Here is a 24,118-nt window from a genome sequence, read left to right as displayed (position 1 = left end):
CACATATCGAGACCTTGCGCTTTTTCCCCACTGTGCCCACGTCTCTTTTTTCCGTTTTTCAAAGCAAAACCGCTTTCTGTGTTTCTAAGAAGCAGAAAGGCCCAAATAAGTATTTCCACCTCATGCAAATACAGCTGTACCTTAATTCCAGGTATAAGATAACCATCTCATGTGAAACTAGCCTAAACAAGATAGGCCTATACCACACATATTAGACAAGATACCACACTGAGCAGAAAACGGAAAAAACAAATAGCATGTCTATAGCCCAGAAATAGACATATATTTGTCAGAGTAGAAGTATACTAAATGTCTGGTCTGAAGAGAACAATTGAATATGTGTATAACTATGATTATATGATTTTAAACGATGCAATAGACAGAAAGCATGAATAGATCAATACAAGAATAATGTTTGAAAGGATTAATAATTGAAATAACCTTAAAGAATAATCATAATAATCATACGCATATCTTTTTCTTTTTCTTATACACCACGTTTAACAAGATTTTATTTTTAATATTATTATATAATTTTTACTTTTTAGTTGCATTTGTTTGGTTCCTTGTTCATCCTCAAACAATTATTTAATTTTTATTATTGAGAGGTTTTCACAAGAGTTAAATGTAAACTGCAGACATTAAACTTTGCTGAAATTAAATGTCTTTAACTGGAAATGTTCTGTTAACTCTGCTAAACTATAATTACTAAAACTGAAACTGAAACTAAATATATAAAAACTAAATAGAAATGTGTTCACAAAATAAAAACTAAACTAAACAAAACCATTAATGAAACTAACTAAAACTAAACCGAAATTTATTGGAAATTTGAAAATGATATTAAAATAAAAACTAATTTAAAAATGCACAACTATAATAACCTTGCTCTGTTGTGGACAATCGCTTTTGTCATTTTGTCAGGTAAGAGGCCAGATAGGCTAGCTGACTGTTTCAAATTGTTTTTTTATATGCAAACCTATATGGAGGTGTTTATTTTGATAGTGCTTATGCTGTGACCTTAATGTGTTTGTCTGTTTGTGTTTAGCACACAGTTTTAACTCATTTTTCTAAGAAACATTGTCATTTTATTGAATTATCTGGCAGGTAGCAGTGTGAATGTGTGATCCTGCAATAATGGGGTTCTGCTGCGTGAATCATATTATTCAGGACCTCCACACTCTCACAGTGTGGAGTCAAGGTATGTTTATTGTCAGTTGAGAAATCTCTTCTTGGGAATTTCGCTGCAGGACTGAGCTAAAACATTACAAATGCAATGACATTTTCAGAATTAGGGTACTTAGAGTTATTTCATGATGGATAGGAATGTATAAGATCTGTTTTGCGCCTGGTCAGTTTGAAATCAGGTGGGAATATGGTGAATTGGATTTCCGAAAGTACATCTGTATGTGTTTTCAATTGGAAAGTGTAGGCAAATTTATAGTGTTTTTTTTTTTTCTGAAATACATCCTTGGGATGTTTCTTGTTGAATGTTAAAATGACATTAAGATGAGGTTTTTGCTTTTTTTTTATTATATATGTATTTGAATGTATGTAAATCAACAGTATAAAATAATTTATTTATATTATATTATTTTATCGTATTAGGTTATCATGTATACTGAAAGAGAAGGTTCAAATATAAACTTTAGTTGTGATTTTTATTTTATTAATACAATTATTTTATTAATTTTGTTATATAGCTTATTTTATTCTATAAGGGACATCAGTAAAAACATTAGTGGTCATTACAAACACTTTTTTGACCACTGAATAATTTCTACTATTGGCTGACAAAAAAACAAGAAATTCGAATCAAGAATGTCACTTTGGATGCTCAGTGAACAGGGATATGTTCAAATTCTTCTCTCGGCTGACATCTTTTCTTGACTTTGCTACTGTTCAGTCTGCAGCCCACGGGGCGAGCGTGTCCGGTGTGATTCACGAGCCTCAGGGAGTTACTATGAGGAGATTTCTCAATCAGCTGAGTTACTGGCTTAAGGGGAAATCTGTTCCCTCTAGTGTGCCTAATAATAGCCATCAAACAAGCCTTTCCTGACCCTCTCCTCTCTCATCCATCAGATGTATAGCTCCTCACAGAGTAAAATACGGCGGCCCCGTAGTTCCCCATCCCTCCCGCTCTCTTTTTTTATTACCACCAGCTTGTCGTGTTTTCTTTTAAAGAATACGTACTAAGAATACGTTTCTCATTAGCTTTCTCTCGGCCGACTCTCCCTCTGTGTCTGCTTCTTTGCTTTGGTTTGTTCTTTCCGTGCTCGCTCATTGTATGTTGCACAAGATTAGTTTCTCTCCGGAGTGCCGGCTTAATGTCTGGTGGGTCGGGGTCGCTGTGGTTGCCCCGCCGTCGCTGGGCCCTCGTTGCTGCGGTGGGTTTCCATGGAGATGATGTTGTGTGATCGGCGTGGCTTGTAAGGGAGCTTGAAAAAGAGACTGAGTTATGTGGCCGCTCTGAGATAAGAGCTGATTCCTGCCATCATTGTTCATTGCATGTTTTATAAAGGGTTATCTAGGTTACAGAACAAATAAAGATCAGCGTGGTAATGAGCACTTTGTGTGGAAAATATTTCTAATGCATGCTGACCTTATCAGAGAGGGCTGAATGACGTTTTATTGACTGTTTCATTGAGAACTATGGCCTTTATATAAACAGGCAGATCAATAAAATGGAAGGCACATAAGTCATCAGCGGGTAAAATTAATTGAGAGAGCTTTCATACACCATTCACCCGAATAAGCGGTTAAAACGGAAGACATCTGGCTTGAAAAAGTGCTAAAATAATGTAATGTTGTGGCCAAAAATGTATAAATAGCCATTGCGAAATCTCTATACTATTTTGTGTAAATTAATATAAAAATAAATTAAATAGAAATAAGAAATAATTAATATAATAATTTTTTGTGTGTGTGTGTGTGATGAAAAATCTTTATTTCTTCCCAAATCAGTTTAATGATGCTAGTTGCTCAGAAATTGCTGTAGCCTATCTTTAAAATGAAATGTTGCACCACTGCTTTTGTTGCATATAGATGATTCCAATATATTTTACGACTGTGAGTGGAACCCTACTGCCGTCCCATCTCTGTCTTGGCATGTGGCCTTTGCTCAAATCACAACATTAACATAAAAATCAAATAACACTGTATTATTGCACTGTGTGGATCCCCCCTCTCCAGGGGGCATCATGCCAACAGTTCTAGTTCACTTCCTCCATCTCTCTTTTGTTTCTCTGTCTCCCTCATAATGCCAATGTAATGCTTTCTATTTCAGATAAACTTTCTGTTCATCAAAGAATCCAGATTTTTTTTGTACACAACTGTTTTAAACTTTTTTAAACAGCAAATCAGCATATTAGAATGATTTCTGAAGGATCATGTGACACTGAAGACTGTGGTGCTGAAAACTCAGCTTTGCCATCACAGGAATAAATGTAAAAAAATGTACTGTATTTTTGTGTGTATTTATATATATATATATAATAAATAAATAAATAATATATATATATATATATATATATTTTTTTTTTTTTTTTTTTTTTTTTTAATCCAAAATACAGTAAAATCAGTAATATATTAGTATTATATAAATATATATTTTTAAATTTTAATGTAAAATATAAAATGTATTATAAAATAAAATATATGGCCCTACACAAGATCAAGTGGATTATGAACTTAAAAAGCTAAAAAGAAAAGCAGATCTTTTGTTTCTTTTCTAGTCCTGTTGGGAGTCTGGTGGGAATTATGTCCGTGTATTGTCCGCTAGTGTGGATAACTGTGTCCTCAGAGCTGAAGTGGAAATGACAGAGTTCAGTGGCGACTCGTCTCTGTGTTGAAAGCCCAGCTGGTGTGTGCTAAATCTGCTGTGTGAAAAGGCCTCTCCATGCCCTTTTGTGCAGCTCTCTAGCACTCAGTCTATTCGGCCGTGTGTGTGTGTGTGTGAGGGACCCCAGTCTGACTGATGTTAACACTCAGACAGGGTAAATTAAAGCTGAGAGCTGGGGAAAGTAATCAGAGCTTTTCTCTCTGTTCATATTTATTCTAGACTGTATCTACATGTCCTCACTCATTTGATACTCTAAAAGCCACAGTTTGGCAATATGGACCCTTCATTATTGGATAGGATAGCTTACCTTTAGGTTATTGCGATATAATTGTTAATGGTAGAAAAAATATACAACACAGAGAGGTACAGGTATGTACTGGTATTTGTCACTTCAGTTTACATTTTTTTTTAATTTTTCAGGGCCATTGATTTTTAAAAATACATTAATTCAGTTTAAAATAAACTTTTTTCTATATTGTATGCAGTTATTGAATTGAATGAACTTTATTTAATTGCCTACACAGACACGCACACACTTGTGACTGCATATCAGTTGATTTGAGTTGCTACGTTGCTTGGCAACCACTATCAGCCTACAGTTAGTCTAATGAACTATATTCCTTGCTGGCAGAATTGTTTATTATAATTATTATTATAATATATTTTTTAAAATCTTATTATTACTGTGGTTGCTTTTCGTCAGTACTGCGATTTACTCTTATTGATGATCAGATGTTATCTGTAGGCATTGTTAATTTTATTTTCATCTTCATTTGCTAACCCCAGAATATGATGTCTAGTTTAATTTTGGGTTACAAAGTAGATATTGTTCTGAAACTGGCTTGAAGAATATGGTCCAAAGAGATATTTGACCATCGCAGCAAGGTTTACTGCTACTAATTTAATATCAAAATTAATTTGACTCCAATTTACTTTCTTAGTACATTTTCCTTGTCATATATTGTGCACTAGCTATTTATCAGTGCACACTATTTTAAGCCTAAAAAGTCTTCAAAATATTTAATCAAAACTAAAAATAAAGCCCCGTCACACAATTTTGCTCTTTGCTCTTTCTCTTACGTTGCATGAAAATATGTCAAATTACGGAGAAGTATATGGGTAACGAATGAGAATCATGTTGACTTAATGTAAACCAATGCTCTGAACCTTTAAAATGACCATTATATGTGTCATTATGTCAACATTGAAGACTGTTTCATGTGCTCAGAGGGCTGTAAAATCATGTCTAGCTATATTAGGATGAATGTCTTGGTTGCCATTGAGCTCTGCCATTGACTTTTATGGTAGACAATAAAGTCTAAATGTGTTTATCTTATCCCAGTATTGAGATTGGTTTCCTGTTAGTTTAGAAAAGCTGATCTGAAATCAGTGCTGAATCTTTCCCCACAGGCTCCTCAGTCAGTGATCGAGGCTTTTGTTGGTTAAGTGTTGAAGCTCTGCACAGCTTTTGTATTTGACAGTCATTTCACACCATTAGGGGTTAATTGGTATCTTCAGCACATCTGCGATTCTGTTCCTTTTAAAGGAAACGTTCAAGCAAACACTTGACAGAACAAACAGACCTGCCAAATGCGCCTGACGTGTATTGAGACCTCTTTGAATGTACATATATCACTTTACCTGCACTATATATCTTTTTCTCCATATCTTTCTGTCTCTGCCTCTCTTTTTCCCCCCTCTCCATCCCTCAGTCCCTACGGATGCTTTCGGTTTGCTCCAGGAAATGCTTTAACCCCCTTTATACGGTGACAAAGGGGTGTGTTAATCTCACCGAGTTAGGAGGCAGGCACATGGGGGTGGATGCCAGGGAGAGTCGAGCAGCCATGTGTGTGTGTGTGTGAGGCAGATGTCAGAGCGTTCACCGGCCACACACGCTACACGAGCCACAGAGAATGGTTAGAGAGATACACACTTGATACACACCATTACCAGGAAAGGACTGCTGTTGACTCGCTGCAGTATCAAGGTCTGGCTGTTAAAAATGTTTTGTTTTGTTTTTTTACCCAGAATAACCCTTTTTTAGTTTGTTGTTTGGTTTGTTCTCAGTGATTTGATTGTGTGTTTTTATAGTTTTCATTAGGGTATTTTCTCACACCCTGTGGGTCAAAGTTATACCTTCAGGGTGAGCTATTTCCTTTCACCTCTTTGAGTCAGGTTCTGTGACTATAGTCATTAGAACAAACAGCATTTTGTCCATTGCACAGTACACACCTGGTATCACCTTTCCTGTGAAAACCAGTCAGATTTGTCTGTGTGCTGCTGATTTGTTTATTCTGAAGTCATTGTGTGTGCTGATGTCAGTAGGTGTACAACTAAAAGCTGATGGGAGGCACCTGTCTGTGGTATGTTTAATATAGATAGATAGATAGATAGATAGATAGATAGATAGATTGATATTTAACTATCAGTATACAAAATATTTAAATGTGTGGATGAATGGATGGATGTATAATGTCTGAACAAGTGGATCAATTGATGAAAAAATGGATGGATAAATGGTTAAATGGATGGATGGATGGATGGATGGATGGAAGAAAAAATAAATGGATGGATAAATGGTTGAACGGATGGATGAATGGAGGAAAAATATAAATGGATGGATGAAAAAAGAAACAGATGGATGGATAAATCAAGAATTGGATATTTATGGATGGTAGATGGATGAATGAATAGATGTATGGATTAAAAAAGGAATGGATGATTGATAAATGGTTGGATGGATAAATGAATGGATGGGAATTTGGGAAATGGATAAATTGAAGCGTGGATAAAAAGAAATGGATGTTTGAATAAAGAAATAGATGGATGGATGAAAAAAAAAATGGATGGATGGATGAAAAAAAAATGGATGGATGGATGAAAAAGAAAAGATGATAGATAGATAGATAGATAGATAGATAGATAGATAGATAGATAGATAGATAGATCTAGGTTTTTGATAATGCAGATAATGATGATACATTTTTATATCTGTCTCTCAACATTAGATAGATATTGTATTCTCTCAGAACCCCTTCCATTTCTCTCTCTCTCTCTCTCTCTCTCTCTCTCTCTCTCTCTCTCTCTCTCTCTCTCTCTCTCTCTCTCTATCTTTCCCTATCGTGCCGGCATGCGGCCCGTCTCCATGACAACACCTCAGGTCAGCTCTGAGAGGTGGGAGGTAGTTAGTGTGAATTTTTTGTTGTTGTTTTATTGCCTCTCTCTCTCTCTCTCTCTCTCTCTCTCAGTCTCCCTCTTTCTGGTCTCTGTGAGACAGCAGCTGTGTGTGACAGCTTCAGAGGCTGGAGGTTTCCTCAGTTTGCTTTAAATTGTAGAAAACAATGCAGTAAAGCGACGCAGCTCTCCCTCACAGCGTCTTTGTGGTCCGTCTCCCATCAAAAGACGGAGGGGGGAAGCTGTGTCAGCGGCCGTGTTTCTGGTAATGTGGAATGAATGCGTGCGTCTCGAGGGAGAACTCTAATGTATGCACGACTATGAACCAGCACGTGTGATGTAGAGGTGCTAAGGGGGGTGTCGATGAAAGCAGGTCTCTCTGTCAGTCTTTCTGCTGATCTACAGCATGGCTTTGTGTTTGCACAGAAGCAATAATGTTTAGAAATCCCAGTGGGGCATGAAATAACACATTTTGTGTATGTGTGTTTTATTCACTTTTTGGTGCATCTGTGATCCAGAAAGTCTTTTGTCCTTTAGTCTTAATGTCCCTCAATCGTTTGACACGTTCCTCAGTCATTTGCTTTGTCATATCAGAGTTCTTTTTGTTTTGTTTTTTACAGTGTCCACACCATTCTGAGCTGTTGTCGTCTGGTCGGAACGAGAGGATCCACTCTTTCATACAGTCTAAACGGGTAAGATGTGGCTCACTGGATTTAATTTTTCACTGACTTTTTGATGTACTGTTTGTAATTCAGTGGCTGTTTCCAGACAGAGAGGAACAGAGTAGAGACATGAAAAGAAAAAAGATGAAAAAGAATGATTAAGAATTGATATGTTTGGATTCATGACATGTATCCTTCCTCTCTTCACCGACTAAAAACTGTTACTGAAAGAAAAAGAAATTAGCATATTTTGACCGATTACGCTGCTGTGTGCTGACAGATTTTTACCATATTGAAAGCTGTGAAATGTGTCTGATCTCTCTCATACTCTGTTGTTTGTGCAGTTGGGTTCTTGACCTTTGGACATTTTTTTATTCTACACTAAAACATTATTTAAAGGGATAGTTCACCCAAAAATTAACATTCGGTCATCATGTTGATCCACAAAATGAGAAGTTATAAAGAATGTGTTGGCCACGGTTTTCCCTCAATAACAAGAATGGGCAGTGGTTCTTCAAAAGCTTCAAAAGGACCCAAAGAAATCATATATGTATCATAAAAGTTAATTTCTGAGTTCATACTGTATGATAACTTGAACCACTGTAACTAAATCATTAGGTTATTTGAACAAATAATTCTTGAACAAATCTTTCAGACGAGCATTTGAGCTGGATCAGTTGATTGAAAAGATCTGAAAATAACTATTTGTTTATGAATCAGGCATCACTTCTTGCCAAGCTAGCATGGATGCCAAGTCAACATGAATTTCGATCTGTTCCTCCGTTTTAACACAGCCATGGATTACTTTTAATCATATTGTTATGGTGTTTACGGGTCATTTTGTGTCAGTGCCAGTTTGTTGTAATCTGCATTCCACAGAAGAAAATAAATCAAATGGATTCGATTTGGGGCAACATTTTTTTTTTGTGTGTGTGTGAACTATTTTCAGCTTTCATTTTTAGGGATCTGAAACCAAAATAATAAATACATTCAGATGCAAGGTAGTAGCTAAAAACACATAGTACACATTGTAGGGAAAAACTTGAAAGTGCTGATCTATTAATGTGCTGAAGCTGCATATGCTGCTCTGTCATCCAAAGTGTTCGATTTGGCCTCTGAGGGCACAAACCTGGCTGTCAGCAGTGTTAGGCAACAATGTGAGACACTTCCGCCAAAAAAGCCAATGGATCAGTTAAGCCTTATATAATCTAATCTGATTAAATTCAGTGAAACATGATGAATCTGCAGAATTCTGTAGAATCTGTAGATGACAAATCTGTAGATCAAATATGAACACATCTTTACCTCAGTGTAAATTGCAAACTTTTACATGCCATATTTTGATTGAGTTCTGTTGGAATTATCCAGAATCCTTCATATTCCTGCCATGACTAATGTATTAAAAACACACAGTGCTTGACTTCTTGCTAGGAATGCAGTTGATAGTGGTTCAAAGGAGTTACATGCGATTGGTTGAATACATGGAGCATTTTACATGCTCCAGACACTGATACTATGATTAAAACTGTGTTTTTTCTTGAAATGAATGAACTTGAACGTGATCTTTCCCTAATGACGATCCCTGCTGTGCTTAGACATTACTGGGAGCGTCTGGCCCCGTTAGAGCGGATATACAGACGTGTTCTCTAGAGCTCAGCTGTGTTTTGTAGAAAAGAGCAGATAGAGATAGACAGTGATCTTGTGCCATGTGCATGAGCATGATGCTGCTGGGCAGTTGTTTTTATGACGTATAATGCTGTCAACATTTTTTTGTTTGTTTGTGTGGACTGAGACATATTTTATGATATATTTGCATGGTGATTCTTCACTCTGACTCACCAAAAATGAAAATTCTGTCATTTACGCACCCTCAAGTCATGTGAAACCTGAATGACTTACAGTACTTTCTTCATTGGAACACAAAAGCAGAATGTGCATGCTGCTCTTTTCCATTAAAGTGAATGGTGACCATGGCTAGCAAGTGAGATTTTCAGTAAATAACTACCTAAAGGAGGATAGTGCATCAGCATGGTTTAAATCATACTTATCTGACCGTTATTAGTTTGTAGCAGTAAATGAAGAGATGTCTTATCGATCAAAAGTTCAGTATGGAGTACCACAAGGCTCAGTACTAGGACTGTTGCTGTTCACTCTGTACAGATATCATTAGGAAACATGGCATTAGTTTTCACTGTAATGCTGATGATACTCAGCTCTATATTTCTTCACGCCCTGACGAAACTTACCAATTCACAAAATTAACGGAATGCATAGCAGATATAAAAAACTTGATGACTAGTAATTTCTTACTACTTAATTCTGAAAAAAACAGAGATTCTAATTATTGGACAAAAAACTTCCTCATGTAATAACCTAGAATACTGTCTAACACTTGATGGCTGCTCTGTCAAGTCTTCGTCGTCAGTTAGGAACCTGTGTGTTTGATACCAATCTTTCATTTGAAAGTCACGTAAAACCGCATTTTTCCATCTTAAAAATATATCTAAATTACGTCAAATGCTCTCAATGACAAATGCGGAACAATTAGTTCATGTGTTCATGACATCAAGGCTAGAACAGTGTAATGCTATTATGGGTGGTTGCCCTGCATGCTTAATAAACAAACTACAGCTGGTCCAAAACGCAGCAGCTAGAGTTATTACCAGACCATATTATCCCAGTTCTGTCAACACTGCATTGGCTCCCTATTAAACATCATATAAATTTTAAAATATTGCTGATTACTTACAAAGCACTAAATGGTTTAGTTCCCCAGTACTTGAGTGATCTCTTATCGCATTATAGTCCTTCACGTCTATTGCGATCTCAAAATTCCGGCCAGTTTATAATATATATCCGGCCATATATATATATATATATATATATATATATAAAGAATTAGATGACATGACAAGTATTACATCATAGCACATTTTGAACTGTGTAATGGCAGTGATATCGGCACATACTGTAAAAGCTCCTGTTCACCCACATACAGCATGTGGACAGATGACCACAGTTTATCTGAGCGCCGAACAGATGGAACAGAGAGAGCAGTGTGCCAACCCATCCTTTCCTCCTGTATTCTCTAAAATAAACTGTGAAAAGAGATATCATAGAACATAGCGTAGAAATAGAATAGTGAATGAATGAATGAATGAAATAAAGGATGAATTTTAATAATAAATGTATTATTCAAAAATAAAGTATAGAATTGGTTCTATATTGGTAACACATTTTTAAATTCGTACTTAAAACAAATGAATTAATAACGACTTGTTCTCTGTCCTTTCCTCCTGTATTCTGAAATAGAATAGTAAATATATATAATATTTACTATTATACATACGAATATACTGACCATTTTCTTTCTCAACTTTTCAGAATTCTTGCAGAGACGGGTATTTTGACATATTTTTGTGTGTATGTGTCCGTTCAAGTGCAAGTAAACGCGATCCGTTGCACCCCTAATTATGAACACACTTATCATCATGAATGCTATCTTACCAGAGATGGAGAAAAATCTTACTCTACACTGTAAAAAAAAAAAAGTTGAGAAAACTTACAAGTTTAAGGCAACCAGCTGCAGGACATTTTTGAGTTTTCTCAACTTAGGTGTTTGAGTTATCTCAACTTTTCTCAACTTTTTTATGTTAAATAGTTGAATAAACTTTAAAAACTGAGTTTGTCATACAAAACATAAGTTGGATTTTTTACAGTGTAGTTAGTAAATGTGTCCCTGTCCCCAAAAATGTTGGTGCTCAAAAGCGCTCCCTCCACGTTTTCTGCTGCGCATTGTTTATTTTTACCACGCATGTGTACCAGTTATGTGCACCCCTGGGTGTGATGTATTTTAAACAAAGACAGAAAATATACTATTTTGGTAACTTATTTTTAAAGTATATTAATTTTATAAAATTAACTTCTAAATATGAACCACCATAGCAACAATAATTCACATTCAGACCATGCTGGAACTATAGAAATGCTTCTTTCACCGCTTTGACCTCTGTCATCTGTCTAGAGTCATCATGTCTGGTCATTGAGATGCCCCTCACACTCATTGTGTTTTTCCAGAATACAAATAAGTCTGGTTTACAGTATTGTGGCCTCTCTTAGAAGAGGTCTTTTATGAAATGCTCGACCCACCATCTCAGTGTTTCGTCACTGATGGAAAGATAGTATAGATTTTATACAAGAGAACAACACTGAGGCAGATTATATAGTCTGATCAACAGATTGTGGGACATTTGAGATCTCCTTTACAATCAGTGTTGAATAAAACATAACGTCCCCCTGTTACATATATGCTCAGGGAAAAGCACTGCAGAAATGAAGTCAGTAGACTGAAGTTATGATTCACAGCGTTCAGGAACCATTGAGTCATTTCTGGACATTCCCGGCTGTTTATTAAATAATGCTTTGTAGTAGTTTCTGAAGGATTGACAAAGAAGGACTCTTGTCTTCAGTATATTTTAGTCTGACATTCTTTTTAACATTATTGTTTGTTTTTTTTGGGATTTTTTTTTTTGTAACCTAGGCGTGTAATTTAACTCTAGTTAGGTAATTTTAGACGTTGTGTGCTCCACATTATCCTGAGCTTTGTGATAACAATGCAAGTGATTTGTGTTTACCTGTAGGAGAAACTTGAAAAACAGGCCCTCACAGGAAGCATTTATTACTAGACTATATTTCCCACATGAAATCCTGTGATTTTGATTGAAGTGGCCCTTGGTCTAGTAGATGTGGTTTTGTACTGTAAATGCATTGTGAATCCTACTTAAAAATCTGTTATCAGCAATTTTAATTATTTTACTCTGAAACATCACAATTATGAGTGAAATTGCTTCAAAATGTGAGAACTGCTTACATGTTATGCAAAATGATTAATATGACTTAAAGCCAACTTTTTTATTTCTTTTACTCTGTAACACATCACAAGTATGAGTTAAAAGCAATGTGAAACCCATGCACCTTTACATCTGAGATCTACATAGATTTTCCCAAGTTTTTCCATTGTTATTTTAGAGTGTGTTCTTTTATATTTGAAGTGAATAGTTCTGCTCAGAGTGGTTTGGGTCATACTGTATTTTCAGCCTAACTGAACTATAAACAGCATAAAGCAACAATGCAGTTTGTGAGTTGCCAGACAGGAGCTTGCTGACAATCAGCAACTTCCCAAAGCTCAGGAGAGAAAGAAAGCTCTATCGTTCTGCTGACACTGCAAGAACAAGTGACCCTTTAGCTGTGGATAACTTCACACCACCACTGTTAAATGAAGTTAGCTCATTTATTTAGATAGTAACGCTATGCTAAACCCTGGCAGTGAACTACTAAAACAATGCTGCGCTGTGGTTTAGCATTGTATTGCTTCCGAAACCGTCATTTGTTGGTTTTTGAACATAGCAACAAGGTAATGGCAGACAAACTGCCAACGGAGCAGTTCAATAAAAGTTAAATGTTTGTGAGCTTATAGCCTACTGTGCGGCTGACGGCTAATTATGACTTTTAAAAGACAAATTTGTTTGTTGTGTCATACAGTGTTAACATCTGAAATGAAATGCATGCTGTGAAACCAGCTCAGTTTGTTCAGACAATCAATTTTCTTGACTCATTGATTCCTCTTCATTTGTGCTCTTGCAAATAAGTCAAAGCAATATTTTCCATAAACTGTTTGAGTAAACAGGGATTTGATTGACCCAGAGGTACTTTATGAATTAAAATGCAAAACAAAACAGCATTATTATTGTTTAGAGAACACACATGAGCTGGTAAACAAACGTTAACCCTTTGAAAACGGCAAAAGATTTTAGCATAAAGCTGCTGTATCTTCTGTTTTTCCACTGTTTTATCTAATTCCCTCTTTAAGGGCTTCAGACTTTGGTGTGAAAAGAGACATTTAATCATGTCCCCTCTCGTTTGGCCTGAAGGCATCCTGTGCTAAAGTAAAGAGCGGTTCATTCTTTTCAGTCTCCAATGACAGAGGAGAGCTGTTGAGAGGGCTTCTCTCAGTAGTGTCCTCTCCTTGGATTTACATTAAAAAGATGGATGGGTTTGGCTGCGTTTTGTGTGTCTTTTAATAGGCATGTGTGTGTAATAAGTGTGTTGCCGTGGACACGGAGTGATCGTTAAATTAGCAGCCCGGTTCGGTCTCTTGACTCAGGTCTTCTTCAGAATGAAGGAGCTGTTGAGAAGAACTTGTACTATCAGAGGAAATAAGTTTCCCATGTACTCTTTCTGAGAGTGCATTCTCCGGATGGCTGTGAACTATGAAAAGAGAGAGCTTACAAATACAGTACTTAACCTTGCCAATTAAATTGCTTTTAAAAGGGTGATTTGAAAAAACATTATACAATTTTATGTTTTTCCTGAGGTCAGATAGTTGAGGTTTCTGTTTTGAGTTCTGAAAAGTTTTAAAGGGGTACTTCACCACTGGCAAAATGGGCTTTCAAAAAACTTGGCTGCCTATGCAGTAGAAAGTCAAAAACATTTAGGAAATTCTGTGCTACCTGACTAGAAAAAAAAAAAAGGCTGTAGGAAAACTTCAGCACCCATAATGCACTGGGCATGTTGCCGTCCAAGGCCACCCCCGCCAGTTTGCTATGGATATGCTTGACCAGAGTCAAATACTGCCTTGCTTTAGTAGGAAATACTTCTTAAGAAACTTTTAGTCATAATAGTGTCGATGTGTTTTGTTTCCGGTTGCAAGAATTCATAAAGTAAATGTTCAGCGGGAGTGAATTACTTTCGGCTTCCATTGAAGGATCCAGCGTGTTGTAGGCAGAGGCTAAAGGATGCAAAGAATCGTAAATATGGAGAGAACGCTGCAATGGAAAATCTGAAAAACCTCTGTTTTAACATTTCAAAGTGGATGACTACGAACACCGTGTTTTAGGCCAAACTGAGGGGAAAACTGAAAGAAACTGCCGTTCTGTCAGTTCAGCATGAAGCAAAACACTGCCGTGTACAGGTAAGAAAGCTTTTGCCATAGTCTTCCATGTTTACCATAATGCTGCTTAAAAAGTAGACAAAGTACAATAGTGATAAACCTACCCTTACAATAACAGTTTTGTTATTTAACCCTCTGTCAATCTGACTGTCTGTGGGCGGGGATTCAAAAATGCGAAAGTGTAATTTGTAGTTTTCACGGAAACAAACTACAAGACTTTCGTTGACCAATAAACGTGAATTTCTCAGTCCAGGTAACAAGTAAACATTGTTCATTTACATATACTACCGACATTTTACCAATACAAAGAGGGTTGAAAATCGGCAAAGTTACACTTTAAGTTGCGACCCAACCACCCAACACATTACCGAAATTGTTTATAAGTAAAGAGGAATTGTTAATTTGATAAACTCAAGTGACTATTATAAGAAAGCTAACATTATATATTATATAGTATTTTCTCTTTTTTTCATTATGTGCTTTGCTTTGTTGTTTAGTTGTTTTGTTTTGCTTTGATGAACCATTGACTTTGAGTGTTTACGTCAGTCCATCCAGTTTTTATATTTCTAAAGCTAAAGAAATAATTAATCTGACAAATTTTAATTTTGTCTTCTAAAGTGCTTCTTTAGGCTTTTTGGGGTCATAAAATAATATTACTGTTAAATATATATATACATTTGAGGGGGTTTATGGTATTTGTGTGGATTGGGCTATAAGATGTGCAGGATGTCTGCAATGTTGAATAAGTTTCACTAATCATTTTGTGTCTCATTGTCATGGTAATAGCCAGCCCTTCTCAGTACACACAGTCTGAAGGACCCTCCCCAACATGAGATGAACATTCTGTCTATGGTTCTCACACTTCTGTGGCCTTGTACACGGGATAGATGAAAGTTTCATTAAAGGGACTCATGTAATTACAGTATTCTGACTTTGTACTAGACATTTCAAAAGCAAACATTATTTACTATGGTATGGTAACGGACCAAAAGGTTTGTTTAAAATGTAGTTTAAATAGCTAGAAACCAACTCAAATACGAAAAAGACAGTTTGACAACAATGACTTCTGATCGCCCTCCTTGTGAAAGAGAATAACCACATGTCAACACAAACAACAAGTGAGCCAAACCCACAAAAGGCAGCAGTAGGATGTGGTCAAAACAAACCCGTATGAATGAAGTCCTTTTGACTGTACGGTATGGTCTCTGTTCACTTTTTTACAGTAGAAGGCCATTCATATGTAAATGATGACATTCATTTGCATATATTCTTCTTAATTTATGCTGGGATTATGCTGAGATGAATACTAAAATAGACTGGTTTTGGAAAAGCCTGTGGCAAAATTTATCTTGCTGAAAGTGAATTTGCATAACTCAAGTTATGTGAATGGCTCTAAATATAAAATATTTAGATATTTATTTAGACATTTATGGAAAATTGTTGATAAAAAGATTGACTCTGGTTTTTTAAAGCATATGACACATATTCCCTTTAGTTTGTTTATCTTTTTTGCCCATCCAGGGTGGTCTTCGTCCAATAAAGAAGCCATTAGCCAAGTTGATCCAGAAAAGGGGCCTCAGAAGCCCTGCTGCCCTAGATTGAGATCCATCATTTAGGACAGATGCCTGTGCCTTTAGTCCTTCATCCAGCCAATCAGAGAGTGATTAGATCAGATGTCCTGTGCTGTATCTCTCCTCCATCTCTATTGATTCTGTCATGAGATGAATGAGTCAGCACAGTATCTAAATCAGTTTTTTTTTCTTCTGTTTTGTGAGACCCAATGTTACCCAAAGCATCCCTCTGAGCTATTTTAAAGTAGCCTATACTTATGCCAAAGGGCCAGGGCTACAAGCCACCATTTAAAACAATTAAAAACTATTAATATGCTGCAGTCTATCTCATGAAATTTTCCAATCTTTAAAAAAATTCTGAGAGCTATAAGGAAAATATATGTAAAAATGAAGAGATGTAAGGGAATTTTTCATTAGCTTGTCTTGATTCAGTTCATTTGACCAGAATGTTAATAGCCTGAATTCGGGAACATCTGTTGGCTAATTCATTCATACATAAATCATGAATTATTGCCAGAGAAAAAGTGTTGAACATTTAACGATTAGAAACTATGTTGTTTGTGCTATGCAAATTTGTAATTCAGACAGACTATACATGACTGCACATCTCTACCATATGACAACACAGACATGAATCTAGACTTTGTCTCCATGGCCCTGTTTACGGTTGGTATGAAGATGCACTTGGTCGATCAGATCACAAGTGGACGACGCAAAATACAGGTGTAAATGGGGTCTGCGATGTTGAATAACTTCACACTTTCACTTTTCATGAAGTCTCACTAATCATATTGGTCTGAGTTGAGCTTGTCCACTTTCGACCGCTTCCAGAAGTAGTCGAAAATGATCGGACTGCTTTCATAGTATAAACGCTCATGTGGTCGAATGCATTCGAGCAACCACAAAAACATTATGGGTAGCGCACTAGCCAGGCGGGATTTAAACTTTGTCGGCTGAAGACTCAAGTTTGTTTTGAAGACGAAAAACGTACCAAGCACAATGTTTTCTCACTATTCCTGATTTCTAACATGCACTGACTGCGTTCGGTGTGGTCTACTATTTGTGATCCGATCAACCAAAACGCATCTTAATACATGGTATAAACGGTATAATACTCTCATTTTAAAAGGCACAGATGACATTGCTTACTAGTTTTTTTTCACCGATTCTTATGTTTGAGAATAGCTAAAGGTCAAGCTGATTGCGTGGCAACAGGAAATGTGATTGACAGTTTCCATTTAAGACATTGTCACTGTCACTCTCTCCACTGCAATTGACCGGTTCAGATTTTCCAAAGGGCGCTTGAGCACATACTGTCACCATAGCAGCCATCAGACATGCTGTGCACATTGTCTGAAATACTGAAAATGTGCTAAATCTAAGGAGTCTTGCCTTTTTCTTCAGCCAAAAAAAGCGCTAAAGGCCTTTGAGTTTCTTTATTCACTTTGACTGTATTCAGTGAGCACTGGTTGCATTTTTAAATACTTTCCTATCCACACTTTTTTGTTCTGTATTGGGTCATGACCCACCACACTTGATAACAATAAATAACAATAGATTTGTAAATAAAATTAGATTTCTCATATGGCATCTTTAAAGAGTTTTTGTAGGCCTTTTAGATCATGAATTACTATAAATTAATAAAGTTAATATTTTTTATTTTCCTATCTATATATTTTTTTCTAATGTCACTAGCCTAAATGAGACTGTTAAATCAGGGTCTCCTAAAGACTTGTCTTAACCTGAAGAGCATTTCATTTTTAAACCATATTTGAATCCGTGTCCAAGCAACTGGCCTCTATTGTAAATTTATCACCACAAGTGTATCTAGGTAACCAGTCCTGAATCACAGAGAAATGTGATATAGATAGATAGATTCCGGCACAAATGATGTTCACGGTGCATGTGATATCTAGGAGAACCTGTCTCTGTCTTGAATGTCTGAAACCTTCACCTTGAGATACATTTTTTGCTCTACAGAATCATGCGCTGTTTCTCTTCTCTCTCTCTCTCTCTCTCTCTCTCTCTCTCTCTCTCTCTCTCTCTCTCTCTCTCTCTCTTGCTGTGTGACTCCATCAAGGTTTCTGAGCTCATGAATTATGCAAAGCAGAGCCCATTTCCCTGACACAGCCTGCTACACAGCAGAATCACTCATATAGCACTCTCTCTACCTACCGGCAGGATCAACCAATGCTAGTTCACTTTTCTGACACATTATACTCAACTTTTTACTTTGGGTTAATATCGCAAAAACATTGCAGTCACTCATCCACCATAATCATGATGTGTTTTACATGTGTGTACACGTTTATGTCACATTAAAAGGTTGGGAAACACATAATTGATGGTATAGCTAGTAAGTGTCTCAATCAATTGATTGTAAATGTAATTTTTTATTTTCCTATCCACACATTTATTTATTTTATTTTTGGTTTTGTTTTGTTTTCTAAAGAGCATTGTTCTTTTAGACCACATTCTACTTTTAACCATCTGAAAAAATGTGCTTCATAAATTTCTATTCAGTGCATGCAGAAAGCAGAACGATAAAACAAAAGGATTTCTGGAGCAGGAAAGGTATTTCTGGGGGGGGGCTGGGGTCTCTTTACCCACCTCTGAGGTACCAGACAGCAGGCTGTGTAATTTTGTGCTTCAGCCATGTGTATTGACATCCATATGCCAGTGCTGAGGGTGTGCTGCCATCACAGCGTCCCAGTCTCTTCCAGCTGAGTGCCCTCACATGTCTCTGTGTATGTCAGGACGATCAGAGCCCACGCGAGCTGTCCGTCTCCAGCACGGATTTCCTAATAAAGATCTTGCCATCTGTTTGTGCTTTTAGGTCATTGTTTTTATATATATTTTCTCTTTCAGAGTCGCTGGCTAGTCTTGGATGCCCCTATACTGTGTGTTTGAATGGTCACATTGAGTGCAAATCACAAGGCCCAGTTGCTTTGACCTGGAGGGGAAGGATTTTCATGTAACGCACCCTTGCCATGGATAGGAAGAGGAGTTGCATGCTCTGTGAAGGAGCTGTTATGCTACTGCTGCTGCTGGGTCACATGACCACTGGATTAGAAGTGCCTCTAGATCGTGAGTATTGCGCAGTGACCAAAACTGAATCTGATGTGATGCAATAAAATGTAATAATTCCCACTAATATAGATTTAATTTGACAGCAGTGCACAAAAAAGCTGCCTAACCTATTTTAAAATGAGTTCACTAAGTCGAGATGTGCGATTGACATGAAGATCTTCTGTCATGGATCTTTTTAGACATTTTTAGACAAGATTAGAAATAAAATTAAAGGAGATCCTGCAAGTTTCATAGCTTAAAACGTCCTCCTCATTATAAACAAAGTATAGCTACAAAAACAGCTCGTTTGAATATGGTGAGATTTGTGATGTCATATGGGCAAATGCATTTGCATATGATTCCCTCCAGAGCAAGACATTGACGAATAGTTATACATCATGGAATCATAGACACTTGCATTCAGTTGCTTAACAGCTGACATTTGCCCACACTGTATGTGAGCACTGCATCACGTCAAAAACAAATCAAACTCATTATAATCACTGACGCTGTCAACACTGGATACAGTATACATATGTGCATTCAGTTTCTGACATACTCCATGCACTTGAAACTGTCGACAACAGGACAAATGGAAGAGTGAAAGAACATTCGCCAAACATGTCCAGTTTAAATAGCTCTTTTGCTTCTCTGTACAGACTTCAGAAGGATCGCAACATCAGAAACAAGTGGATGGTTTATTTTAATGGCGTCCCAGATCGTATGTTTGTTCGGAGCATTTTATTTTATAAACGAGGTACAGTGTAATGTTGGAGAGTTCGCAAATAAACTTTTTTTGACAGATGAAGCGGTTAGCTTTGTTGTATCTGACAGCCGCTGTATAACGAAATGCGATTTCATAAAGCTTTGTCTGTAAATTATGGTTTTATATGCATAATATTTTCAAAACACTTACACACGTACAATAGCGAGTGGGCGTTGATACAGTTTCCTATGCAATGACATTAGCCAATCACAACCGTGGCTGTCTACTGACAAGCCCTTAAGAGCTGACCACTAAAAACTTCAGACAGAGGGTCAGAATGAAATCCTTTTTTTTTTCTTTTTTTTTGCATATACATTTGTTTTTGTGTGCCAAAAAATTATAAGTGAACCTCAAGGAACATATTAAAATAATAATAAATAAATCCATGTCATGACCCCTTTAAAGATTTTCAATCCAGATTCATTCAAGCACACTAAAAAAAGTAAAATACCCCTCATTATAAACATGGAAATGCAGTTGAGTGTGTCACTGTGAGTCCTCGCAGTGTTTCTCTTTTCTCAGCTGCTGCTCTCTAGAGATGCATTTCACGTTAACATACTGACAGTGTGTAAAGTCAGCATCACTACTGTGTAAGCAGAATATACAAGGACTTTTAGAGAACATTGGTCACTCTTTCTCCCTCCATCTTTTTATTTCTATCACTCTGTTGCTGTGATATCAACTACATGAATGCATAAGATACATTGCCGTTCAAAAGTTTGGGGTCAGTACGATTTTGTTGCTTTTTTTTCAGCAAAGATGCATTAAAATGATCAAAAGTGACAATGAAGACATGTTACAAAAGATTGCATAGGTAAAGAGTGAAGCATCTTTTTAATGATGAAGTAGTTTATCGTTACAGAATTCAACTCCATCATATTGTTCAGTACAGAACGTTCCTCATTTTTCGGTCTTTGGAGTCTTTAATGCATGAACCACTCTAATCAGGGTGGTAAAGCCAATGAATCATCGACAAACAATCAGCTTCCATCCAAACTGCATTAGGAGAATGAAATGGCATGAACGTTGCATGATGGGTAATGAGTGCCCAACACACCTCCGGAAGTTTCTCTGAGGGAACATAATTTTGTTTGATCTTCTCTTCTCTCTTCTTCTCTTACACTAATTTGAACTCTTTTACTTTCTGCTTATGTATTTCCTGATTCATTTGGACAAAAAAGCTAAAGTTCTGGAGGGATGTAAGTCTGGGCACATTTGCTGTGAAATTTGTTGTGAATTAGATCTACTGTAAATGTCTTTTGCTTTCTTCCGCTTGAAGTGTTTATGATTTTGACATGCATACTAACTTGTATTTTTTATTAAACATTAAATAATCCAACTATAAAGCTATATGTAAAATGTAGCTATGATCTGCCATGCCAACAAGAACTTTCATGAGAGTTTGTGTTGCATGCTGCATGCTCTTTGGTTGTTTGTCTCTCTGGGTTCTGTTACATTGATAAACTAAAGCTGGGCACATTTATATTTTTAGATATTTTCTTGCAGAATCAGTTTCTGCAAAGGTGGTGCATCTGTGCTGGTTTGTGTCAAGGTGTGTGTGTGTTGTGTGTGTGGGAAATAGAGATGCTTGTCTTCACACTGGTTTCTGTGCTTCAGTGCCTCAGCCTCCCACAATAACTCATCAGTCCCCCAAGGATTACATCATCGACCCTCGGGAGAACATCATTATCCACTGTGAAGCGAAAGGAAAGCCTCATCCCAGGTGGGTGTCACTTTGAATCACCATGGTTACCGCTACTGCAGATTCCGCTGCTGTGGACTGATGCCTGATGCTTAACACCTACTAAACTCTTCTTTAAACATTATGCAGGTCTTTAAATGGTGGATATTTTGTCATCATTTAGTTATTTGTTATTTAATTTATTTTAAGGAAGTATTAGGCTGAAAGTCCAAGCTGCTCTTTTCCATACAGCCAAAAGCAGATGATGATTTACACTGCCAAACACCTTAAAGGATACAAAAGCATCATAAAATTATCTTTCAGTGACTTTGTGTGCTAAAATGCAAGTTTTTTGAAGTCATACAGTAGCTTAATGCGAAGAACAGACTGAAATATAACTGGTTTATTTGCAATTATCAGTGAATAACAGCTTACATTTTGGACTCTTTCACACAAAGCTATCTTATGGCTTTAGGAAACTTGAAATATTGCACAAAGGTCATATAGACCTCTTTTATAATGCTTTATTTATCCTTTTTTCCTGGAGCTTGACAATGTAAATCACTGTCAAGTTTTTTGTATGGAAAAAGGCAGCTTGGACATTCAGCTAAATATCTCTTTTTATGTTTCACGTAAAAAAGAAAATTATAATAAAGATCTGAACGGGTGTGTGAGGGTGGAAACTTTTTGGGTGACTGTTCCTTTACGCAAACAACTTTGATTGACAAGTGAGGAACGATTAATGTTGTTATAAATAAAAATATTGATTGTAAAGTCATTGTGTGCATGCTCTCCTAATGGATTTTCTGTTTTCACTCTAGCTTTTCATGGACACGCAACGGCACTCATTTCGATGTGGAAAAGGATTCAAAAGTTATTATGAAGCCCAGCTCAGGCACTCTGGTCATTGACATCAGCGGAGAGAAGGCCGAGGCGTACGAGGGCGTGTATCAGTGCATCGCCCGCAACGAGCATGGCTCTGCCGTGTCCAATAACATCGTCATCCGTCAGTCAAGTAAGACAGGCACTGATCAAATTGACACATGAATGCTTTTTTAAAATATTTTTCAGTCGTCTCCTGTCAGCTTTTGTTTAATTGAGCCTCCAATTCTGTTTCATAGGGTCCCCCTTGTGGTCAAAAGAGAAAAATGAACCAATCATTGTACAGAGGGGAATGTCTTTAGTACTGCAGTGCAGACCCCCAGCTGGCCTGCCTCCTCCAATCATCTTCTGGATGGATAACAGTAAGACAATATCACCTACAGTATATTCACATGCTTTTATGACAATAACACACCACACACGGCTGTCTAGCACATCCTAGTGTAAGCAGCCACTGAAATGTCATTTGGTTATGTTTTCATATACTTTACATGGCAACCCAAGTATGTAAATTCGTTGCTCTGTTTCGGAGGTTTAGCTCATTGTTTTTTCATGGTCCTTGTTTTATTGGCAAATGGTGTTTAAAATTACTTTAAATGCTTCTATCTGCTCTCATACTACTTGATAAGGGTGGCAAAAGGCCAAAAATCAAATACAGACAACATTTGTCTACTCCGTTTTGTCAGATTTCCAAAGACTTCCCCAAAACAGTCGCGTGTCCCAGGCTTTAAACGGAGACCTATATTTCTCCAATGTGCTCATGGAAGACTCCAGAAACGACTACATCTGCTATGCCCGCTTCCCACACACTCAGACTATCCAACAGAAACAGCCTATCACAGTCAACGTGCTGGACAGTAAGTGTTTTTTGTCACCGATTTCTCTTCCAAACAATGTAAATCAGGTTTTGTAATAGAAGCAACACTGCCTTTTTATGTTGAATTAAGCCTGCACAATATATACAGAATCAGATTTTACATACTGTATATACAGAATCACATTTCTGTTGTTATTATTAGGCTGTAAATATTTATTTATTAAATAAATATTTAATTATTATATAATGTGCCAATTCATTTGTCAAATTAGTCACATCTACTGCCATAAAAAAAAACCTGAAGTGAAGATAATTCCTTGATATTTTATTTTATTTTTAGAATTTGATTTTTAAATGCCTCCGCAGTTTTTTACTGCTTTTTCCAGACCCGTAAATGTCAAAACATTGCATGCTCATAATTTTCTGTTGTATTCCAGTTGAAGCTATGAATGACACTGTGTTGGCAGCTTTTTTGAATGGCTCAGATTTTTGGGGTGGTGAGTGCTAGCAGAACTTCTCCAAGTGAACCCAGCCTTCATCCCTCCCATCACTTGTGTTTCTGCCTAACCAGGAATAGCTCATTACCTAATATATCACTTATAACCAGAAATATAACCCACTTCTGTAGAATCCCAACCCTGACCTCAAACAACCTAATCTCTATGAAGGTCTCGCTCTGTACCGCACTTGGCATTAATATTCATTT

At 36.8% G+C, this 24,118-nt stretch overlaps 1 protein-coding gene across 16 annotated transcripts in view; it reads left to right on the top strand.

Moving 5' to 3' along the window:
• The window catches only part of nrcama (neuronal cell adhesion molecule a), a gene marked incomplete at its 3' end in the record, with an annotated part of 49,977 nt that overhangs the window by 9,978 nt on the left and 15,881 nt on the right, over window positions 1-24,118 (top strand). For 10 of the 16 annotated variants that reach the window (XM_084111868.1, XM_084111858.1, XM_084111869.1 and 7 more), the window contains exons 2-8: window positions 7,636-7,707; window positions 19,066-19,284; window positions 21,214-21,231; window positions 21,650-21,755; window positions 22,535-22,728; window positions 22,835-22,957; window positions 23,282-23,452. In XM_084111868.1, the coding sequence (XP_083967994.1) occupies window positions 19,188-19,284; window positions 21,214-21,231; window positions 21,650-21,755; window positions 22,535-22,728; window positions 22,835-22,957; window positions 23,282-23,452 (709 nt within the window). In that variant the 5' untranslated portion in view covers window positions 7,636-7,707; window positions 19,066-19,187. Of the gene's footprint in view, window positions 1-5,703; window positions 5,829-7,635; window positions 7,708-19,065; window positions 19,285-21,213; window positions 21,232-21,649; window positions 21,756-22,534; window positions 22,729-22,834; window positions 22,958-23,281; window positions 23,453-24,118 lie in introns of those variants that run through there. The other 6 variants (XM_084111859.1, XM_084111867.1, XM_084111865.1 and 3 more) reach the window with 3 other exon arrangements.

This window comes from Abramis brama (genome assembly GCF_963993115.1).
Source record: "Abramis brama genome assembly, chromosome: 4".
Lineage (NCBI taxonomy): Eukaryota > Metazoa > Chordata > Actinopteri > Cypriniformes > Leuciscidae > Abramis > Abramis brama.
Note: the sequence above shows the minus strand (reverse complement) of the source record. Positions and strands in the feature narration are given on the sequence as shown.